Genomic DNA, 22615 nt, shown 5'->3' on the forward strand with positions numbered 1-22615 from the left:
ATAGGGTGAGTGGCTCGCCTTCCCCTGTGATACACCATGATGGTTGATATATGCATAGGATGAGTGGCTCAGCGTCTCCTATGGCATATGAGCAGGATGGGTGGTTCACCTTCTCCTATGGCATATGAGCAGGATGGGTGGTTCACCTTCTCTTGCCAAAACATCCTACCTATGCAGTTCGGGACTCATGGGAAGTACCTCTCATCTAGCCAATGAGTTGGGAAATGAGGATAGGGACCATAGTACTACTGATGGATGCATCTTGTACTATCGTACTCCCTATGCTAGGATGTTTGATATTGATCTGCTACCAATGGAGACATACTTCGGGTCAATGGAGAGTGGTATGATACACTTTCGATTATTTTTTCTTCATTATTTCTTCATGGTTCAGCAGAGCAGAGTAGAGTAGAGTTGAGCAGGGATGATAGGGATGGTACAGATCGACAGATGGTTTGACAGGTGAGTTTCTCCGTAGTTGAGAGGGAGTGTTAAATTTGGAAACTTGGGCCAAACTCCACCTTGGACAACTCATATGATGGAGATGATATTTTTATTGGATTCCTATTTCCTAGAGGTGCAAGATTGATCTAAAGATCTTCTCATTCTGATAAGTAGAAATGGGATTATGAATTTATTTCTTCTATGGACAAATTATTAAAGTTGGCTACAACCAAATGCTGGCTCGTAAAGCCCAACTATTGTGTCTCTTCACCCTCAACATTGTGTATAAATAGAAGAGGCCTTTTCCTCATTTGGACACACTTAACACACATCTTTCTGTCTCTCCTTCTCATTGGTTTGTACAAGAAATAAGAGTAGCTCTTCTTCTTCATGCGTTGACTTGGGTAGACCAAAATTTTCAGGCTGGTATTTTAGGATTGTTTTTGGGCCATCTGCAGTAGCGTTGACTAGTGCTGACCGAGGGTCAATTTCATTCCTTTGTCTGCGTTCTCTAGGCAGAAAATCTGAGTTCCGTAGGTCGCATCTCTTGGCACAAAAATCGAGAAATTTGTTGTTGTTTGGTCTGTGTTGACCGCAGACTTGACTGTGTGTTGACCGAGCTAATTTGGAGGAGACTTTCTGTTGGTTTGACAAATGATGATTTTCTGGTTAGGGCATCCTGTTGACTGCAGTTTGACTGCATTGTTTTACAGTGATTGGGCAAGTAAATTTTGGGTTGATGTACTCTCTCTGCTGAACTTTTGAAGAATAATAAGAAGATTTGATCAAAGGGTTTTCCCCACATTGGAGTTTTTCCCTGGCATCCGCCAAATATTGTGTCCTCTTGTCTTTTGCTTATTTTTATGTTCTATTTGCCTTTACTATCAATGTTAATGTGATTCCTAATTTGGAATTTGATATTGGGCTTATAAGACAAATTGAAGTAAATTGCTCTAAAGCATAGAACATACCATTGTTATCTAAAATCAACCTGGTATCAGTGCCGAGGTGAAGACAAAGCCCAAGCAAGAGTGAGAAAAGAATCACTGAGATTTGTTGGTCAAGGACAAGATTCAATGGCCTCCTCATCTTACTTCAAATCTGATGACAAGCTAAATGATAAGTTTGATTATCATGCATGGAAGATGTCTCTTGACTTGACTTTTGAAGAGCATGATGCTATGGACTATGTGCAGGGAAAGATTGTCGAACCTCCTTCAAATGAATCGGCTGCCGCTAAGACAAAATACAAGAAAGGTGAAGTCAAATTTAAGAAGATCATCAAGGATTCTATTCATAAGCATTTAGTTGCTTACATTTCTAATTTGGGCACATCTAAGGAGATGTATGACAAGTTGGTAAGCATGTTTAAAGCTAGCAATGCAAACCAAATCCTCTTTATCTAAAACAAGTTGAAGGACATAAAGAAGGGAAGAGGAGAAGATATCCAATCCTACTTCATGAGGATCACCGAAATAAAAAATGATCTTCTATCAATTGGAGAAGTTATTGCTGACAGGGAGCTCACTCTCATTGCCCTTGGAGGTCTCCCTCATGAATGGGATGTGTTCAACACTACTATCCTCAACAATGACCGGATTCCAGGTTTTGATGAATTGTTGACTAGATGTACTCAAGAAGAAACAAGGATGATAGAGAGAGACATGCCTTCAAATAGGAATGATCCTATTGCATTCTCTGCTCATGCTAAAAAGAAGAACAATGCAGGTTCAAAGAAGCAATGTCAAGGAAGACTGGGATTCAAAGATGGAAGAAAGGGTAGATGCTTCATTTGTAACAGGTTTGGCCACTATGCTAGGGAGTGTCCTAATAAAAGGGATACACCTTGGGATGATGACAACAACAACTGCAACAATTTTAGGGGCAACAACAATCAAAGAAATGGTAGGTTCAACAACAAAGGAAAAAGGAATGCTCCCGCTACTCAACATGGAAATGGTTGACCTCCCAAAAGAGCAAGAAATTCCAGGTATGATGAATCTAATGTTGTAGATAACAAGAAAAAAGAATTTTATCTTATATTTGCCCTCGACTGCCTCCCCTCCGGATACCTTCGGAAATTGGTTGATTGATAGTGGTGCCTCAAGGCACTCCATTGTGTAATAGGAAGTTCTTTCAAATCTAAAAAAAGGATACAAATTTGGAAATCATTCTCGGAGACAATGCCACCTATCCTATGAAGGGAGTTGGGAATGTTACTCTTCAATTGAATCAAGGCAACACCATTCATCTACAAGAAGTACTATATGTACCCGATCTAAAGAAGAACTTGGTATCTATCTCGATAATGGAGGACAAAAGATTCAAGGTAGCATTCATTGATGGAAAGGAGCCTGTTTGGAAAAGAAATTTCAAAGAAGCATTTACTCTTGGATTCAGGGTTGACAACCTATATGAAGTTGGAGGAAGTCCATTGGGAGCTATGTCTTGTGACACATCTCTTCAATCCAAATTATGGCACCAAAGGTTTGCTCATCTTCATTATAAAGCCCTATCTGATGCAAGGAAGATGGTGACAGGTATGGCCGAATTTAAAGTAGAACATGAAAGTGTTTGTTAGGGATGTGTCGAAGGAAAACATACAAAGGGACCATTCCCCTCAAGTGATAGCAAGACTACTGATATTTTGTAATTGGTTCATTTTGATCTATTTGGTATGTTGCCCGTAACATCTATGGGAGGATATTTATATGACGCTATCTTTGTGGATGACTTTTCTCGCAAAACTTGGATTTATTTCTTGAAGAAGAAGGACGAAGTGATCACATGGTTCCGCTCTTTCAAAGCCTTGGTCGAAAATCAAACAGGGAAGAAGATCAAAATATTGAGGACTGACAATGGAAGCGAATATGAATCAAATGAGTTGAATGATTATTGTAGAGAAGCTGACATTAAGAGGGAGACTACTATCGCATATACTCCTGAGCAAAATGGAGTTGTTGAAAGAAAGAATCATTCCAATATAGAAGCCACCCGTGCCATGCTTCATGATCAAAGCCTTTCGAAGTTCCTATGGGGAGAAGCTGCCAACACTGTCGTGTATGTTCAAAATAGATGCCCTCATCAAGCATTGGAATCCAAAACTCCTGAAGAAGTTTTCACTAGTAAAAAACTTGATGTTTCTCACTTTAGAATTTTTGGTAGCCTTGTGTATTTTCATGTGCCTGGTCAAAGAGAAGTGGAAATAAGTCATGATTTCAGCTTCGATGAAGATGCTGCCCTTGGGAAGATTCAAAACCTTCCTATTCCAAGGAAGGAAAAAGAAGAAGATACAAGAAAGCAAGGAGAACCGCAGGATGAGCCGATGCCATATTTTGAAGGATCAATGGATCCCATTGATCCACCTCCCCATGAGCCCTCCTCAAAAAGGAGACCCTCATGGTTTAGGGACACTCTCGAAGATGCCGAGAGACATATTGCACCAAGGGGGACATTTCGTGAAAGTAAGAAGCCGAATAGGTACCAAGGGTACTTAGCTGCCATGAGCACCATTGTTCAAACTGAGTCTTGCACATTCGAAAAAAAGCTGTGAAGCACCAAGTTTGGAAAGATGCTATGAACGAAGAGTATGAGTCGATTACGAAGAATGATGTTTGGGATGTGGTCCCTAGACCCAAGGATAAATTTGTTGTCCCCTCGAAATGGCTCTACAAGATCAAGCATGGAGATGATGTAAGTGTTAAAAAGTTCAAGGCCAGGTTTGTTGCTTGAGGCTTCTCTCAAAAGGAAGGTGTGGACTATGATGAGATATTTGCATCAGTTGCTCGATATACCACATTCGTTCGATCATTGTCCTTGTTGCCTCTCAAGGATGGAATTTACATCAAATGGATGTCAAGACCGTTTTTTTTCATGGTTCACTTAAGGAGGAAGTCTATGGAGAACAACCCTAGGGGTTCGACGTTCTAGATCGAAAGACACATGTATGTAGGTTGAAGAAAGCCCTCTATGGGCTGAAGCAAGCTCCTTGGGCTTGGTCTGAGAGGATCGACAACCATCTGATGAAGCCGGGTTTTACAAGAAGTGAAGCTGATCCAAATCTTTACTTCAAGGTTGAAAATGATAGATCTCTCATCTTGGTACTTTATGTGGACTATCTCGTTCTGGCAGGTGCAAACCCTCTTATTTATCAATGCAAAAGGGAGTTGGCTTCCGAATTTGAGATGAAGGACCTAGGATTGATGCACTACTTCCTAGGCTTGGAGGTCTGGAAAAATCCAGGTGAGATTTTCCTTTCCCAACGAAAATACATTGTGAAGCTACTTGAAAGATTTGGGATGGTGGATTGTAAGTCCGTGACTACTTCGATGGAACTTAACTTCAAGAAGTTATGTGGAAGTACTGTTGGGCCCGATTTGGGAAATCCTTTTGAGTATCGTCAACTCGTGGGGGCCCTGATGTTCTTGGTGAAATTCTAGTCGGACATATGCTTTGCAATGAATCCATTGAGTCAATTTATGGTCCAGCCAAGAAGAGAAGAGGACCATTCCCCTCTAGGAAGAACAAGACCAATGATATTCTTCAACTCATTCATTCTGACCTATGTGGACCCATGCTAATGCACTCTCTTGGTGGCCATCTATACTACATAATATTTATTGATGATTTCTCTAGGGAGATATGGATATACTACTTGAAGCATAAGGATGAGGCTTTTGACATGTTCAAAGACTTCAAGGCCCTAATAAAAAATCAAACATGAAATAAAATCAAAGTCTTTAGGTACGACAATGGTGTAGAATATACATCAAATGTGTTCGTTGACTTTTGCACGCAGGCTGGAATCAAGAAGGAAACTATTGTATCTTATGATCTCGAGCATAATGGAGTGGTTGAAAGAAAGAACAGGTTTGTCGTAGAAGCTGCCCGAGCTATGTTGCTTGATCAAAAGCTGTTGAAGCTCCTCTGGGGAGAAGTTTCAAACACAACGGTCTATGTTCAAAACAGTGTTCTTCATCAAGCGGTGGATAACAAGATACTCGAAGAAGTGTTCTCAAGTGTGAAGCCCGTTATTGGTCATCTTAGGATATTTGATTGTCTCGTATATTTTCATGTTCCAAAGGATAAGAGGAACAAGGTGGAAGCCACTAGAAAAAAATTATGTTTCTTGGATATTGTGAAAATTGTAAAGCATTTAGAATATATATATTTGGTCAAAGGAAGATTGAGTTTAATAGGGATGTGACCTTTGATGAAGATGTTTCCCTTGGAAAAGCAAGGGACCTTCCTCTGCCTCCTCCTAAGAGGAAACATGATGATATGGACCTACTAGAAGGTCCTTCTATGCCCGAGTCAGAGGAAGATGCTGATGATGATTCCATGGAGCCTATGAACCCCTTGGATCCTCCTCCAAGTGATCCACCCGCCAGAAAGAGACCATTATGGCTTTGAGATACATTACAGGATGCTGAGAGACATGTTCTTGCCAAAGGAACCTTTAGAGAAAGCAAGAAGCCATGCCGATACTAGGGATACGTTGTAGCCATGAGCTCCATCATATAGGATGAACCTCCCACTTTTGAAGAAGTAGTAAAAGAATAGGTTTGGAAAGATGCCATGGTCGAAGAGTATGAATCCATTATGAAAAATGATGTATGGGATGTCGTTCCGAGACCAAAAGGAATGTCTTTCGTAACTTCAAAGTTGCTATACAAGATCAATCATGGAGCTGATGGAAGCATTGAAAAGTATAAAGCAAGGCTTGTGGCTCGAGGTTTGTCCCAAAAAGGGGGAGAAGATTATGATACATCTTTTCACCTCTTGCCCACTACACCACCATTAAATTGATTGTTGCCCTTGCTGCTAGTCAAGGATGGACTCTCCAACAAATGGATGTAAATATGACATTTCTTCATGGCATACTACACGAATAATTATATGGTTAGCAAGAGTCATGTTTGCAGGTTGAAGAAAGAACTATATGGTTTGAAGGAAGCCCCTAAAGCTTGGTATGCTTGCATTGACAGTTACTTGGTGAAGCTTGGATTCATAAGAAGCAGTGCTGACCCAAACCTCTACTTCAAGTTGGTCCAAGGTATGCCTTCGTTTTTGATTTTATATGTTGACGATCTATTCTTGACAAGTAGTGAGCCTTTGATGCTTAAGTGTAAGAGGGAGTCGATCTTCGAGTTGAAGATGAAATATCTTGTTTTGATGCATTACTTCTTGGGATTAGAAGAGTGGCAAAGACCCAATGAGATTTTCCTTTCTCAAGGAAAGTATGGCGTGAAGTTGTTGGAAAGATTTGGAATGATAGAATGCAAATCCTTGGCCACCCCAATGGAGATGAACTTCAAGAAGTTATGTGGAGATGCTGCTAGACCTAAGTTGGCGAACCCCATTGAATATCGACAGATGATTGGGGCATTGATGTTCCTTATGAATACCCGTCTAGACATATGCTTTGTAGTCAACACTTCAATTCAATTCATGACTAAGCCCCTTCATGTAGATTGTGTTGCTGCCAAACACATATTGAGATACTTGCATGGGATGATCAATCTTGGTTTGAGATATACTGCCGTAGATGTGAGATTACATGGATATACTGATGATGATTGGGCTGGAAACACTATTGACAAGAAAAGTATGTTAGGGTGTTGCTTTAACTTGGGGTCTGCTATGATATCGTGGATGAGTAGGAAACAAAAGTCCATAGCTTTAAGCATTGCCTAGGCAGAGTACATTGTTGTTAGCATGGCTAGATGTGAGGCAATTTGGTTGAGAAAGCTATTTGGAGAGCTATTTGAGCAAGTCTTGGATACGACAGTAATATATTGTGACAACAAGAGTGCGATTTGATTGGCAAGAATCTCATATTTCCTGACTAGTCCAAGCATATTGAGATCAGGTACCACTATATTTGAGACATATTTGCAAAGAGGAGATGTAAGACTCCATCATATTTCGACAGATGAGTTGATAGGATACATACTGACCAAGGCTTTTCTGAAAGGGAAGTTCTTGGTCTTCGCAGAGTAACTTGGACTGATGGATGTGACCCTCTCGAGAAAGGGTCTTGGCTGATTGAGGACACTGAGCTATGCTCTCCCCCCCATTTCAGCTCATAAGGAGAGGAATTGAGCCTAAGAGCTCTTGGGGTTGAGGGATCTCTGGATAATCGGATGGTTGTGATCCTTACCCTTTGTGGTAAGTAGTATCTTGCTTATTGTTTCCATAGGGTGTGTGTGATCCTTGTCATTTGTGACAAGTTGGGTATCTCCCCCTGTCATGATTGAAAAAGTATACCCTTGTATGCATCCTACCCACAAGCTGGGCTTGTTGGGATTGCTCCTCCCCATCTGGCCAATGGGTTGAGATGACTTGAGATGGTTGTGATCCTTGCATAGCAAGTGGTGTCTCGCTCAATTGATTAGGATGCAGGTGTTCTAACACTTCACTCTTGAGGGTCAACGTGAGAAGACCAACGTACAATGGGATGGTTGTGATCACTACATTCTATGGCAAGTTGTATCTCGCCTGTTGATTAGACAACAGGATGGATGTGATCCTTGCTTGGTAGATGGATCTCGCTTGGATGATAAGATGGATTTGATCGTTACCTTCTATGGCAAGTTGTATCTCGCTTTTTGATAGACAACAAGATGGAAGTGATCCTTGCTTGGTAAGTTGTATCTCACCTATTGCCATTAGAGAAAGGGTAGTAGCTTGAGCTCCCCTATGATGTCAGATTCTTCTTCTTTTAGATCCAAGAGTGTTAAACCGATGAGTAGAGAAGACATTTGACTTGATGATGGCGAGATATTTGAGATGGGACATATGTTGTAGCCAGAAATTTCTCCCTAGTTGAGAGGGAGTTTTATTTTGGCAGCTTGGGGATAAATTCCCTCCATTGCACAACTTTCTCATCCAGAGAATCCCCAAATTGCCCTTGGAAGAATTTAATTTGGTTAAGGAAAAATGTATTTTTAAAGTGAAAACCTACAATGACACAAAAGTCCAAGTTGGCCTAGAAGTCAAATTAGCCCTCCTCCATCACATATAAATACAAGTCAAGGCACATCACTTTGGATCATCACATCAAGCATCTCTCTCTTATCTCTATTGGTTCGTCCATCTAAAATATTGTGGGTTCTCTTCACACGTGTGAAGGAGAAGACTCTCTTTTTTGTTGAACGAGTTTTACTTTTGTTTGGGAGACTTTGACTAGCATTGACCAACATTGTCTTGGCACCTTTTGACTTGGGTTGACTAGATTTGGATTTGTTTGAGGAGGTCGCATTTATTGGCACAAAAACCGAGGATTTCTGGGCACTATAACTTGCATTGACCGTGGGACTTTGACTTGTGTTGACTGCAGACTAGCTGAAGGTCTAATTGTAGATTTTCTCTCTTTTTTCCAAGTGTTTTGGGATTGTTTTGGGCTAACTTTGACTTATATTGGAGGTCGAATACTTTGTCTGTTGACTGAGCTCTTGCAGGGTAGTTTGACCATTGATTGGTGGACTGGTTAGGGCATAGTTTGCTGCTGTTGATTGTTGTTGACTTTGACCAAATTTGACTTGGGACAAAATTGACTATTGACTCATCATTTAGATATTGGTTGGTTGACTTTGTTGATAGTCAAAGGATTGGCTTTGACTCTTGGTTGATGAATTTGGAACATTGTACAATTTGCTGAACATTTTATGACAATCTAATAAGAACAAGAATTTGAAAGGGTTTTCCCCCTTGTGGGATTTTCCCCTAGGGTTTGGCCAATTATGGTGTCTCTTGTTATTGCTCTTGGTTGTCTCTTACTGTTCTTTGCATTTATTGTTCTATCTACAATTGCTATTGATCATTGAAAGACTAAATTGTTTTGGAAATATTGCTAATTGAAGAAAAATTTGGGCTAAAGTAATTGTAACAACATAGAAAAGTGGAAAATTAACAATTACATTCCTTTCAGGACTCCTCCCATTTGTTAAAGTCCGTAAAGAGTAGGGGACCTTGGTGTTGTGGTGACAATGGGCCGTTGTCCTATTGTTGCCGCTTAGTCTAGCTCCTTGTCCTATAGGCTTTCCTTCCTTAGGGTTTGTTATATTGTCATGCTAGGAAGAGCCCTCCTAGGGCTTCCGTTGAGGGCAAATGGTGTCAAGACATGTGTAGAGGCCCTCTAAATCACCATCTACTGGTTGGCCCCTAGATCTTTTGCAAAATCCTTTGTGGGCCCCAGTTTTGGGCTTGGGGCACATAAATGGGTCTTATAGGTCTCCAAGTCGTCAATATGCTTGTCTTTGCTCCAACATTGAGGGTATTGAAGATGGTGCTAACCCTCCCATGTCTCAAGGCATGAGACTATTGAAAAATCAATGCATGTAGGTAATTAGGGTTTTGATTCCTCTTTCTTGATAATTACTTGTGATTTATGTTGACTTCTTTTACTTCTTTATTATGTTATCTTTCATCAAGCAATTACCAAATCAAAAGTGCATGAAGATCATAAGAACAAAGGACACAAGATGTTGGCACTCGGCTAGGAAAAACCTTATATAGGGGAAAACCCAGCCTAACTCTTACGCTAGTAGTTTCAAATCAAGATGAGATAATCTAAGACCCTTTTGACCTAGACAAAGACCTCCTCCAATCACCAAGTCAACCCTTCCTTCAAGTAGATGATCCTTGCCAAAGTTTCCAAGTTTCAGCTTACTCAGATGCAGCTTCAAACCAGAATTTCAGCCCCCCAGCTTTAGAATTTCGAACTTGCAGTGATTTCAAAATTTCAGCCCCAACTTCTTGTCCGGAAACCCTAGAAAACTTCGCACGTGTGAGAGAGAGATGCCCAAGAACTTCAATTTTGCCTTCCCCAACTTCTTTCTTCCTTCTCCTTGTCCTCCGCTCTTCTTTTCTTGCTCCAGAGTTGCATATCAAACTTGTGATTAATGTGATACCAAATAGGTCGAGTTTCACTTCTATTTATATTGCTTCTGTTGGGTCGAATAGCCCTAAATTATGACGACTTCATCAGGACAGGGCCGACCTGGTGTGGAGTTGATAAATGACATTTCTAACTAAAAAGTAATTCTTTTTACATGATACAAAAACCTAAGAAGGGTCTAATAATTGTGACAATGATTCTTTTGACTCTTGACAAAACCTAGAAACCTTGAATGGAGGCTTTGACCTAGAAAATAAATGAAAGAGCATGAAACCCATGCTTCAAAAATAATTTTCTTTTACAATAAAATTTCTTTTTCTTTCTTTTGACAAATCCATTACATCTTGACTCAAATATAATTATGAAGACCGACACTAGTTACATTCTTCAACAAAGACAAACCTCATCTGGGCCTTGGCTCAATTACTTGACCCTCTATTACGGCTAAGCTGACTAGAGGCACGCTGGTCCAGGTGCATCATCCCATATATGGTATAGGGCAAAGTGTAGGAACTTTATGGGCGTTGAAGGTGCCCATGGATACAAATGATGCTCTACAACTATCCGAAGTCCCATGGATCTCAGCGCGCCAATGTGGGCATCAAAGCAATTAAGCAATAACATCACATCAAATGGACACAAGATATATATGTACAAAATTTTTATATTACAAGGGAAGCTACAACTTCCAATTTACTAACCACAATTGGAAGGGCTACAACTCTAAGATTTACCAGCTCCCAATAGGAAGTGCGAACCCCCTAAAGGAAGCTACAACTTCCATGCCTAGCACCACCCTGCCACCCTTATAGTTTAAAAGATAAACATACTTCTTCGACTCCCAACCCAGGGACAATGACTCAATTACAACATCATCCAAATTCTACAAGGACAAATTCATACATAGAACATCAAAATCCTTACTTTTCCTCAACAACTTGCTCCAAGACTTCAAGGGTCTATTATCAAGAGGTCTGCTTCACCCACAAGTTTAAGATCTGCTCCAAAAGATACAAATCAAAATGTCCAAAATCTGTGAAATCAAAGTAAAACTTCTCCTTCAAGATTTCTACAAGTTTTAAAGTTTGCTACCAAAACTTCATCAAATTAAAGTCTTCTCTCAATGATTAAGGTTTGCTTTCAAGATTAAGATCTGCTCCCATAGATTAAAGTTTGCATTGAAAATTGGCAGCTCAGGGATGAATTTCTAAAAATAGAAAGTCTAAAAATAGAATTTCTTAAAATAGAATTTCTAAAAATAGAAAGTCTAAAAATAGAATTTCTAAAAATAGAAAGACTAAAAATAGAAAGTCTAAAAATGTAAAGTCCAAAATTAGAAAGTCTCAAGATAGTAAATCACCTTATATCAATTGGTAATCAAGTATTGTTGATGAATTGCTTCTTATCATTAATCAATCCTAATAGTTCAATCTCGACTTGATATTTTATCATTAATATATACATATTTTTTTTCCTGAGGAAAAATCCTAGCTTTCTATTAATAAAAATAAAAAGTTACATAAGAAGATGCACAAGTGCATTCATATATTTTCCATAAAGACCATATTTATTTGGTACAAGTGTTCATTATAACCAAGCTACCTAAATTTACAATTACCCAGATAAACTGGTTTTCTCTTTTTTACCTTTTTTCTTATGAACTTTTTGCCAAACACCCAAAGATGGAGTAGTCATAACAATTGTCAACTCATCACTTTCTGATAAAGTTGGCACTTCCTTGTCTGAGTCCAAACTCTCAGAAATGTGGGATCGCTTTATTCCACCTGGTCCTTAGCTATTTCTCTTTTTCTCGTGCTGATTTCCAGGAGTCTGGATCACCGCTAACTCATTTTGTTTCTCTGTATGTTTATCCAAATCCTTCGGCTTCTCTTTATCATTAATATTAATATTAATATTATTATTTCTATTATTCTTATGATACTATTATATTATTATTAAAAAGAAATTGAAAGTCACTCAATCATGGCTCTCAATAATGTTACATTACACTCTCATTATTGGCATGGCATATTCCTCTTACAGTCTCATTAATGCTCTTACACCCTCTTACACTCAATAAAAGCATGTCATAAAATATTTCTCTTCATTCTCTTAACACTCTAATTAAAGCATGTGATAAAAGATTCCTCTTACACACTCGTTAATGCATTTGTTACACTCTCTCTTAAAAGCATAAATTACAAAGACATGTGTACCTCCTTAATGGCATGAGTTACATTTCCTAAATGGGCATATGTTACTCTCCCACTTGGCTTGCAAGTTACTTCTTTATGGCATGTATTCATTGCTCCTCCTATATATACGTGCCTCGTTCTTTCTCCCCTCACTACTTCTGTACTGTGAAGGAAGAATTCAAACTTGAGAGAGAGTTGGAGAGAGTTGAAGAAGATTGTGAGAGAGAGAGTTGGAGAGTAAGGGTAGAACTTGGCGAGCCAAGGTTGATTCAGTGCTTCAATGTTGATTCAATTGAAGGGAAGGTTGATTCAGTGTGTGCATCTGCTGTTGCTACTAGTGATCTTCATGCTACATCTTGTTCAAATTTGGGTGACCTTACTCATTCTCTTGATCTCTCATTATACTCTATATGTCTACTGAACATTTGATTTCTAGTAGAAGAATAATTTGGTTGGGATTTCCCCTTGTGGGTTTTGCCGTGGTCATTTGTTGAAGAATCTTGGGCAATTAGGTGTAGTGTGATTCTTCTTGATTTGATAACAATTTGTGGAGTCTTTTTACTTTTACTTATTAGTTTAATCTTCTTCTTCTTCTTATTAATGCATGTGTGTGTACTTCATCAAATTGCTATCAAAAACATAAAAACAAGAACATAAGATGTTGGCTCTCTGCCAGGGCCATAACCTCTCTTCTCTTGAGAGGCAAACCCTTTGGTAAGTTTTGTTTTATTGAAGCTTCTTTCTTGATCAATGCCAAACCCTAGACCCTGGACTAGAAGATCCTCCAAGCACAAGTCAAGTCCTTCCTTTTTTTGCACTATGTTTTCCTGGTACTTTGTTCACTTCCTTCCGACACTTCGTTCCCTGGCAATTCGTCCTTCGTCCGACACTTCGTTCTTTCTTAGTGTGACAACACTGCAACCCTAATTCTCGCACGTGTGAGAGGTACCCTAGAGAATTAGGGTCCTTTTCCTTCGCTAGAGAGATAGGCTTCTTCACTTGACTTGGGAGGCCTTGTAGGCCTAGTTTCAAACCCAATCAACACTAGTTTATGGACTGTTTTTCCCTGCTGTCATACCCGCAAACTTGACCACCCTTTCTTCGCACGTGTGACTATTTCTAGCCCTAGAAACAATCCTTTTCACTTCAGCTTTTCTCCTCCTTCCTTTGCTACCCTAGGAGACCTCTTCGCAGATTTCAGATCTGCTTGGTTGACGTTGTAATGGAGTGGACAACCTCTATTTATAGAGGACTGTCCCTCCTTTTAGGCCGACTAGAAGGCTGACTTGTAGACTGTTTGCAGGCCGACTTGTTATGCTTACTTCAGATGGTTTCTTTGGTGGTGTCACATGCTTGAAGGAGACTCTTTGATGGTGCCTTTGCATAGGAGGGGACTTGACTTTGCTTGGAGGTGACTTCTTTGACTCTTAAACACAATGTAACATACCCTTAAGGTATTTAACATAATTCTTTTGACCCTTTGATTTACCTATAGCACTTTAACATGTGCTAGACCTACTTGAATGAGCAAGAAACTCATTGACATATATTATAAAAATTATGTTTCTTTTCTTGAATAAATACAAATATCAAAAGTACATTTATGAAGATCGATCCTAGTTACATTTCCTTCAACACTCCCTCTTAACCAGGGAGGTATTCATACAAGATTACAAGGTGTTTGGCTATCCTTCAATCTTGAAGAATTCACATAAGAGAAAACGGATTTGCAATCCATTTGTTATAGCATCATAATGACCAACATTGTTTCCACAGCAAGGCCTTGACTGAAAACTCTGTCTCTCAATAGATCAGAGCACATTGTTGGCGAGTCCAATGACTTATAGACACCTTAGTCACTGTCTCTCAAGGTACATACCCACCCGGGTGTTCATTGAGTATGACCTTCTAGGACTATTCTTGTCTTGGGTTCCCAACCCTAAAAAAATATCGGTCCTCTTGCCTACTCTTGTCTTGGATGCCCTACCCATCCTTAAAGAGTATCAGATGCCAGATGATTACCCAATCCTCCCATTCTTTCTTCTTTTCTTCCCGAGTGAAGACAATAATGTTGTGTCTATCTTGTGTCTACATTTCCGTTCATGGCCTTCATCTAGACTTACGGTTGTTAGTCCTGGTCTAGTGCATGATACATGAAATGGAAAAGCATAATTGTCACTCCTTTGTAATCAGGGGTGATCCAAAACTCCCTCTTGATCAGGAACCTGTTAGAGCTCCCTCTTAACTAGGGACTCTTTCATCCATTAGCAACTTCTTCTTCGTGAGTCATTCAACTGCTTAATCTCCTTCCTTTCTTTGATTTCCTGAAGTCTTTGTTTGAACTTCTTCTAGGTGGAGCACCATCCATCGATCACTTTCCTTCCTGGTTTGTCATGTCATTGCTTCCTTCGTGGAAAGTGGCTTTCTTGTCATACATCAGGTTTTCTTGTCATCTGGCTACTCCTTTGTCATCTGTCCATGCTTCAGAATACTCTTCTCATGGATGCTTTGTCATACTTGCTTGTTTACATGCTTCGACCTAGTAGCCCATCATGACTTCATCCTGATATTGCTTCAACATTGCTTTGCTTTCACTTGATGGCTTCTTCATCACGATATCTTTTGTAGAGTAGAATCAATTATTTGTACCTTTCATATCTCCAAGGCCTTCATAGGTGTCAAGGGTCCTTCCTTCCTTTGTCAGAGTTGTCTTGCCATCTTTCAGGAGATATGTTCAATGGTTCTTTGTCAGATAGTGATTCTTTGTGATCATGGTGTTCTTCACATGCTTGATCTTTTTCTTCATTTGCTTCTCTTTGGATAAATTGGTCAACCACCTTATGCTCCTTGTGAGAGCACTTCTTCATTGCTTGCTTCCTGGACTAGTCAGCGTTTCTTCGTACTTCTTAGTCAGCAATATTATACTCCTTATGTGAGCATATCCTTTTGTTGACCTTTATTGCATTGTAGTACATGCCTTTGAGCATGTCATTGGTGAAAGAGATTCTTTCCTACTTGATCATGCTATAGGACTACTCCCATGACTCAATAATATACAAATGATAAAATGACTAAACTTTGATGCATACATACCTCATCTTGATTCTCCTTTGATCATCTTAGCTTCATTTGGTTGTCCTTGGTGTGGCCCTTCTTGCTTCATTGTAGCTTGCCTGCATATCATCCTTTTCTTAAATCCCATGAATGGGATTCCCAATGAGACATCTCCTTTGGTTCATGAACCTTCTTTTGAAGATTCCATCATAGGATCTTAAAGACCCTTGCCTTGCAAATGTTTCTTTTCTTTTGATGATGGAGGTCTTCTAAGATTCTTAATTATGATCAATATTCTTTCATCATGGATGAGGTCCTATTCTAGGTATGGTCCTTCTACACGAATATCTTGAGCTATATCTACCATGCTCCCATATTCTAGAAGATATTTCTAACCATGCATTTTGTTCTCATTATAAATGCTACTTCTTCATGAGTATCTAGAACTCTATGTACTTCATGCTTCTAGATTCTAGAAGATGTTTCTAGCCATGCAATTTTTTATTTTATTCCTACATGCTTCTATCCTACTCAAGACCTTGAAAGAAGACTTGAAGTAAAGAACTTGAGTTAGTCATAGTAGAGATCCAGAGGATCTTCCTTCTTTTGCTTATTCCCTCTTCTTTTGTTGTTGTTTTCCTTCTTAAGCTTAGGACAATTCCTTTTGTAGTGTCCATATTCTTGGCATGCATAGCATTGGATTTTGGACATGTCTTTGCTGTTTGTTTTTCGTGGACCAAATTTGCCAAATTTTTCCTTTCTCCTGGCCATGGTAGCAAATGCTTGCTCCTTTGATCCCACATCTTTCTTTGCTTTAAGTCTGGTTTCCTCTGTCTTGCATAGAGACCACATTTCACTGAGTGTGGTTGCTTCCTTCTTGGCATATATGCTTGATGTGAAGTTGCCCCAATCCTCAGGTAGAGCATTGAGTACTACAGTTGTCATTTCTCTGTCAGACATGACTTCCCCAAGCTCTTGAAGTTGATCCCTCATCTCAGAGATCTTTATGAAGTAGCGAGCTATTCCTTCCTTCGATATCTCCATCTTGTATAATTCATTTCTTAGAGATATCACTTCTCTGGCTGTGGATACCGAGAATAACTCTACTAGCTTATCATAAATTTCTTTTGATGTTTCAGATTTGGAGACATAAGGAATGAGAGAGTCCTTGATGGATTCTATTAGAATCCTTTGAGCCCTTGTCTCATCCTTATTGTACTTGGCTAAGGCTTGGGTTTGTTCCTTAGCAGGGATAGCGATATTCCCTTTGATATGTTCTCGAAGTTCATTCTCCTTGAGAAGTAGATCAATCCTCTTCTTCCATGCAAGAGAGTTATTGGTACCTACCAATTTGTTGCTTTCCTTGCAAAAAGACATTGATGTATATTCAGAAGGGGACATATACTTGATATATTTTGAAATGTAGTTGACTTCTTTTCTCCTTGAAGTCTTGATGGCTTGCTTTCCTTGAATCGTGATGTTCCTCAAGATGTCTTCTCCAAGTGGGCTTGCTTGATGATTTGTGGCTTGATGTAGGTCCCTCTTTGATTTGCTCTTCTTTGTAGGTGCCTTTATGTAAGGCTCTTCTTCTAGCTTTGTAGTCTCCCTTGATGAATGATAGATGATAGACCTTCTTGTCCTTGATGTGATAGAGACTTCTTGGCTTGATGCTTCAACTTTTGTAGATGGCCTTCCTTGATGTGTCACCTTAGCTCTGATACCATGTTGAAGAATCTTGGGCAATTAGGTGTAGTGTGATTCTTCTTGACTTGATAACTATTTGTGGAGTCTTTTTACTTTTCCTTGTTAGCTTAATCTTCTTTCTTCTTATTAATGCATGTGTGTGTACTTCATCAAACTGCTATCAAAAACATAAAAACAAGAACACAAGATGTTGGCTCTCTGCCAGGGCCAAAACTTCTCTTCTCTTGAGAGGCAAACCCTTTCGTAAGTTTTCTCTTATTGAAACTCCTTTCTTGATCAGTGCGAAACCCTAGACGCTTGACTAGAAGATCCTCCAAGCACAAGTCAAGTCCTTCCATTTCTCTGCACTATGTTTTCCTGGTACTTTGTTCACCTCCTTCTGGCACTTCGTCCTTCTTCCGGCACTTCATTCTTTCTTAGTGTGACAACAGTGCAGCCCTAATTCTCGCACGTGTGAGAGGTGCCCTAGAGAATTAGGGTCCTTTTCCTTTGCTAGAGAGATAGGCTTCTTCGCTCGACTTGAGAGGCCTTGTAGGCCTAGTTTCAAACCCAATCAACACTAGTTTATGGATTGTTTGTCCCTGCTGACATACCTGCAAACTTGACCACCCTTTCTTCGCACGTGTGACTGTTTCTAGCCCTAGAAACAATCCTTTTCACTTCGGCTTTTCTCCTCCTTCCTTCGCTTCCCTAGGAGACCTCTTCTTCTTCCTTTGTTACCCTTTCTCTAGCCTCTTCTCTTTGCAGATTTCAGAGTTGCTTGGTTGACGTTGTAATGGAGTGGACAATCTCTATTTATAGAGGACTGTCCCTCCTTTTAGGCCAACTAGAAGGCCAACTTGTAGACTGTTTGCAGGCCGACTTGTTATGCTTACTTTGGATGGTTTCTTTGGTGGTGTTACATGCTTGAAGGAGACTCTTTGATGGTGCCTTTGCATAGGAGGGGACTTGACTTTGCTTGGAGGTGACTTCTTTGACTCTTATACACAATGTAACATACCCTTAAGGTGTTTAACATAATTCTTTTGACCTTTTGATTTACCTATAGCACTTTAACATGTGCTAGACCTACTTGAATGAGCAAGAAACTCATTGACATATATTATAAAAATAATATTTATTTTCTTGAATAAATACAAATATCAAAAGTACATTTATGAAGACCGAACCTAGTTTACATTTCCTTCAACATCATTGAACCTAAATTCTTTGTCTACTTGTGTTCTTGGCTGATTTCTATTTTGAATATGGTTTATATGGTGTATGTTTTATCTACAATTGCTTAATTAACATTGCAGAAGAAAGAGGTTTTGGAATAAGTAATTGTTGTAGCATAAAACATCAGAATTTCAACTGTCTGCTCCTTGATGATCCTCAACCACAATCTTTAACTCAGCCTTAAGAACTCTTAGAAACTGTCCTCAAATCTTGGCACAAATGAAATTTCAGATCAGGTTACAAAGAGGTCTCAAACAGTCTGCCTCAAGGGCCAAATTGGAAACTCAGTGCGGGCTGAAAATCTCCTCAGACACGGGGCTGGATGTCTACAGGAGGGCCCGAAATTTCAGGCTCAGTTTTGTTCACAGAGGGGCTGAAGTTACAAGCTTGGGTCTGTTCAAAGAGGGGCGACTTTATCCTTACTTCAGGCCTACCTCAGGTTTAGAATAGGCCGAGTTCAGCTGCTTTTTAAGGGCCAAGGTCTGCACAAATGAACTGATCAAAATTTGCTAATAACCAAAACCCCAAAACTAAGAAATAAGAACCCAAAGTGCTTCTTTAATTTGCCTTCCTTCAAATATTTGCTTAAGCACAAGGCATCAGAAATCTGAGTCAAACTTCTCCTTTGGTTTGTTGCATTAGATCACAAAATTGCTTGCTTCAAATTGCCCACAACTGAGATAATTTATATTGGATGGGAGAGCCTCGTTTGGGGCCGACCTTCCCAATGAACCATTATGTCTTTTGCTGCAGCCGACATGATATTTTATGAACATGCATGGCTATATTGAAGCCGACCTGTGTCATGTCCCTTCTCAAACACATTAGTAACAGGGTGCTGCTACACAATTTTGCACATTTTTTACAAAGGAAGAGGGCCCCACACTTTCGGCTTAGGGACTTAGGGGCCAAATCGACTTTATTTAGCTGTTAGTGGAATGTGGGGGCCACCCACAGGAGTTTGAATTAGCCATTCGATATGCTTGGAGGGAAAATCGAATGGGTGGATGGATGGGCCCACATGAGGCTCTGGGGGCCCAAGGAGTTATAATGAGAGATCAACTCTCATTTTGTTTTCATCTTTGAAATTTGCAAACAAACACACATTTGTTCACTCTTCTGTTTAGCGAGTGTACTCGCTGTTTAGCCACGAGCCTCTCATGTGGGAGATTCAACCTCTACTTCAAGGGACCATCTGTGCTTGCCCTAGGGAGGCTGTTCTACAGGAGTTTTCAGGAGTTCCGGGGCAGTGACAAACATCAACAACAACGTAGAGGAAGGGAGTGCGTATTTCTGGGCAGCCAGGAATCATGCAGAGGGAGTTTGAGACCAGCAGGGATCACACAATTTGCCGAGAGGTGAGGGAGCTGAGGTAGTAGTGGTTGATAGGAATTTTCGTTGGAGCTTTTAGCCAGTTGAGGCAACATTCCAACAATTCACATTTTTGGATTGAGAGACAGTGCAGAAGCCACATAGCAAAATTTCGTGGTGCTTGGAGAGTAGCTAGGTTGGGCCAAGAGTTCATTCGGGGAGTTAGGAGTTGGATAGCAAGGGTAAACCCAACATTTTGGAGGAGTTTGTAGGTGGATTTGCAGCCAGTTTCCAGCAGGTTAAATTTGGCAGCCATAGTTGGGGTGAGGCTCCAAGGGGTTGAAAAACCAAAGTCAAAACCAGCTAAAATCCATTTTGGGTTTTTCTGGGTTTTGGCCAAGGAGTTCGGGATTAAAAGGATATAATATTCTGGGCGGTTTTAGTACCCATTCCAGCCATTCGAACTTCAGCAGAGCAACAGTTTTCTAGGCAATGTAGTGCAGAGTGGTGCGGCATCTGGGCAGCCTTCAGCTCAGCCCTTTTTCTTCCTGGGTTTGGTTCTGCTTGTCCATTGAGACAAGCCCAGGTGCACCATTCCATCATCTATTTTATTTGGCTTGCAGAAAATTAATAAAATGGCTTAGAAATTCTCCATTTACAGTTTTTATATGGGTGTCTGCTGAACATTTCGTTTTTGTATTTTGCTGCGTAGAATATTTGCTGTTATCACTTGTATTTCCTATTTAGGATCATTACAACCTGATAGAGATGAACCAACCTGATTTAGAGGAGGCTTCAGACACCTAGAAAAAACAATTTTGCCTTCCACATCATCTTCTTTCAAGCTGATTAGAGCACAACAATGTTGGTCAATGCTTTTAACTTTCTTTAAGGGGTTGCAATGAAAGTTAAGGCCAAAAATCCTTGGAGGAAATATGCTGGTGCGAAACCCATTGATTGGGGCATCAATCTTTAAAAATTAATATTTCTCCAACCGTGAGGATCCACGAAATATGCCACCTATCAAATGAAATGGTATGACAAGCACTATCACTCTAAGAGGTCCTTGCAACCAAATTCAATGAAATGTGCACGCAAATCATCAAACAAGTACTGCCCATTACTTTTGACATCAATGAGAATTCTTTCAACAGAATTGGTGTTTCTGATTTATTTGTGTTGGGTTCGATAATTTGTGAGTGGGGGTTGTGAATAACGGTATTATACATTATATCATGATTATTTGTACTATGATATTGAATAGGTTTCATGTTTGACTAGGTGTTGCTTTTATGAAATACCATAGAATGATTTTTGTTGTAAGAAGTTTTCCAAATTTCAATTTATAATGAGTTAATTTAGGTGGTAAAAAACCGCTCTGTTTTCACAATTGTTTATAAGGTGATTTGAAAATTACAGGATCTCTCAATTTTGTATGTATAGTGGATTATTCTATGGAAAGTGGCTTACAGTAAATTGCAGAAAGGAAATTAGTTATATTTAGCCTATTAAATATGCTTTCTTGGTCATTTAGTATAATGCTTCTATTTATGTTCTTTTTGTTTGTAGTTGCCATATAAAACGATCCATTTTCGAGAGTCGATGATCAAAGTTGAAAGAGATGAAAATTATGTTCGTCACCCAAGTATCAACTCCTTGGAAATCTGTGGAACCAGGTTAGATATCGTTATATAATTTTTTTGCTGTTGTTTGGTAAAGTATAAAGTTGTCAACTATTTGGAAATCAGTGGAAGCAGGTTGGATATCATTATATAATATGTTTGATGTGTTTTGTCTGTTTGTGTATGGTTGTAAGTAAAAGGCTAATTGAATGGGTATGAATGAATCTATTGTATCATAATGCAGAATAAAAATTACAGAATAAAGTTGGAGTATAAGTGTGTAAACAAGATAGGTAAGAATACCATAGAAGAAAAAATATAACTAATAAGAAAGCTTCAGTAGTAAGATGAGCATGATAGATAACAATTTAATTGCTCTGTATGCATTTGGGAACGTTTGCAACATGTTTGATCCAATGATCAGAGATCAATATGTAAAAACATAGAAGGGAATTTAATTTAGCAATTTATATTTTCTATGACAAGCTTTTGGTTTGCAAAATATTGCCAAAAATTGTGGAATATGGAATTGATGTAAAATGTTTAAAATCACTAGGAATTGTTTCTCTTGCAAATATTAAGTATATTTGTTTATTTTGAAGTGATTTGATGTGTTTGCAAGTCATAGATATTGTAATGAAAGATGATACTAAAGCATGAAACCCTCATTTCAAATAATGTATACTCAATAATGGCTTGTGGTATAACTCCAAAAATAGAATAATGATGAGTTAGGCAATAACCTCTTAGATATTATGAGAACGACTCCAAATAACCCAATTGCATAGTAACCATCAAATCATAAATCAATCTATGTAATAATCACTGTATTGGCCTCTTATACATACAAATTCTCACTCATTGCCCATGTAGTCCGACTACTAGGCTGACCTACCGTTATAGATATATTTGACCCCTACACATTCCATTAGTGTCGTTACATGGATTACATAGTATACTATTTTGAAGATTTTTTCCTCAAACCTATGTAGTTAATTGTCCTACATTGGATTAAACCAGGGAATAGAATTTTTGCAAAATTTTGCTCTTTTGTTCCATCAGTGTTTTAAAACTCCGACTCTAGTTCGGAAACGGCGAGGGTCAGTGTAGTGCCCTATATCCTTTTTACAGTAACCAGATAACACTCATATGAAATTTGAAAACAG

At 39.2% G+C, this 22615-nt stretch overlaps 1 protein-coding gene across 1 annotated transcript in view; it reads left to right on the top strand.

The window, feature by feature from the left end:
- Window positions 1-22615, top strand: part of LOC149261567 (putative RNA-dependent RNA polymerase 5) — a 545994-nt gene that overhangs the window by 209540 nt on the left and 313839 nt on the right. The window contains exon 11 of the mRNA XM_089369718.1: window positions 21397-21503. Within this exon, the coding sequence (XP_089225844.1) occupies window positions 21397-21503 (107 nt within the window). The remainder of the gene's footprint in view (window positions 1-21396; window positions 21504-22615) is intronic.

This window comes from Pinus tabuliformis, chromosome 6 (assembly GCF_031772625.1).
Source record: "Pinus tabuliformis cultivar Carrire ecotype Pingquan chromosome 6, CPIR1, whole genome shotgun sequence".
NCBI classification, from domain to species: Eukaryota; Viridiplantae; Streptophyta; class Pinopsida; order Pinales; family Pinaceae; genus Pinus; species Pinus tabuliformis.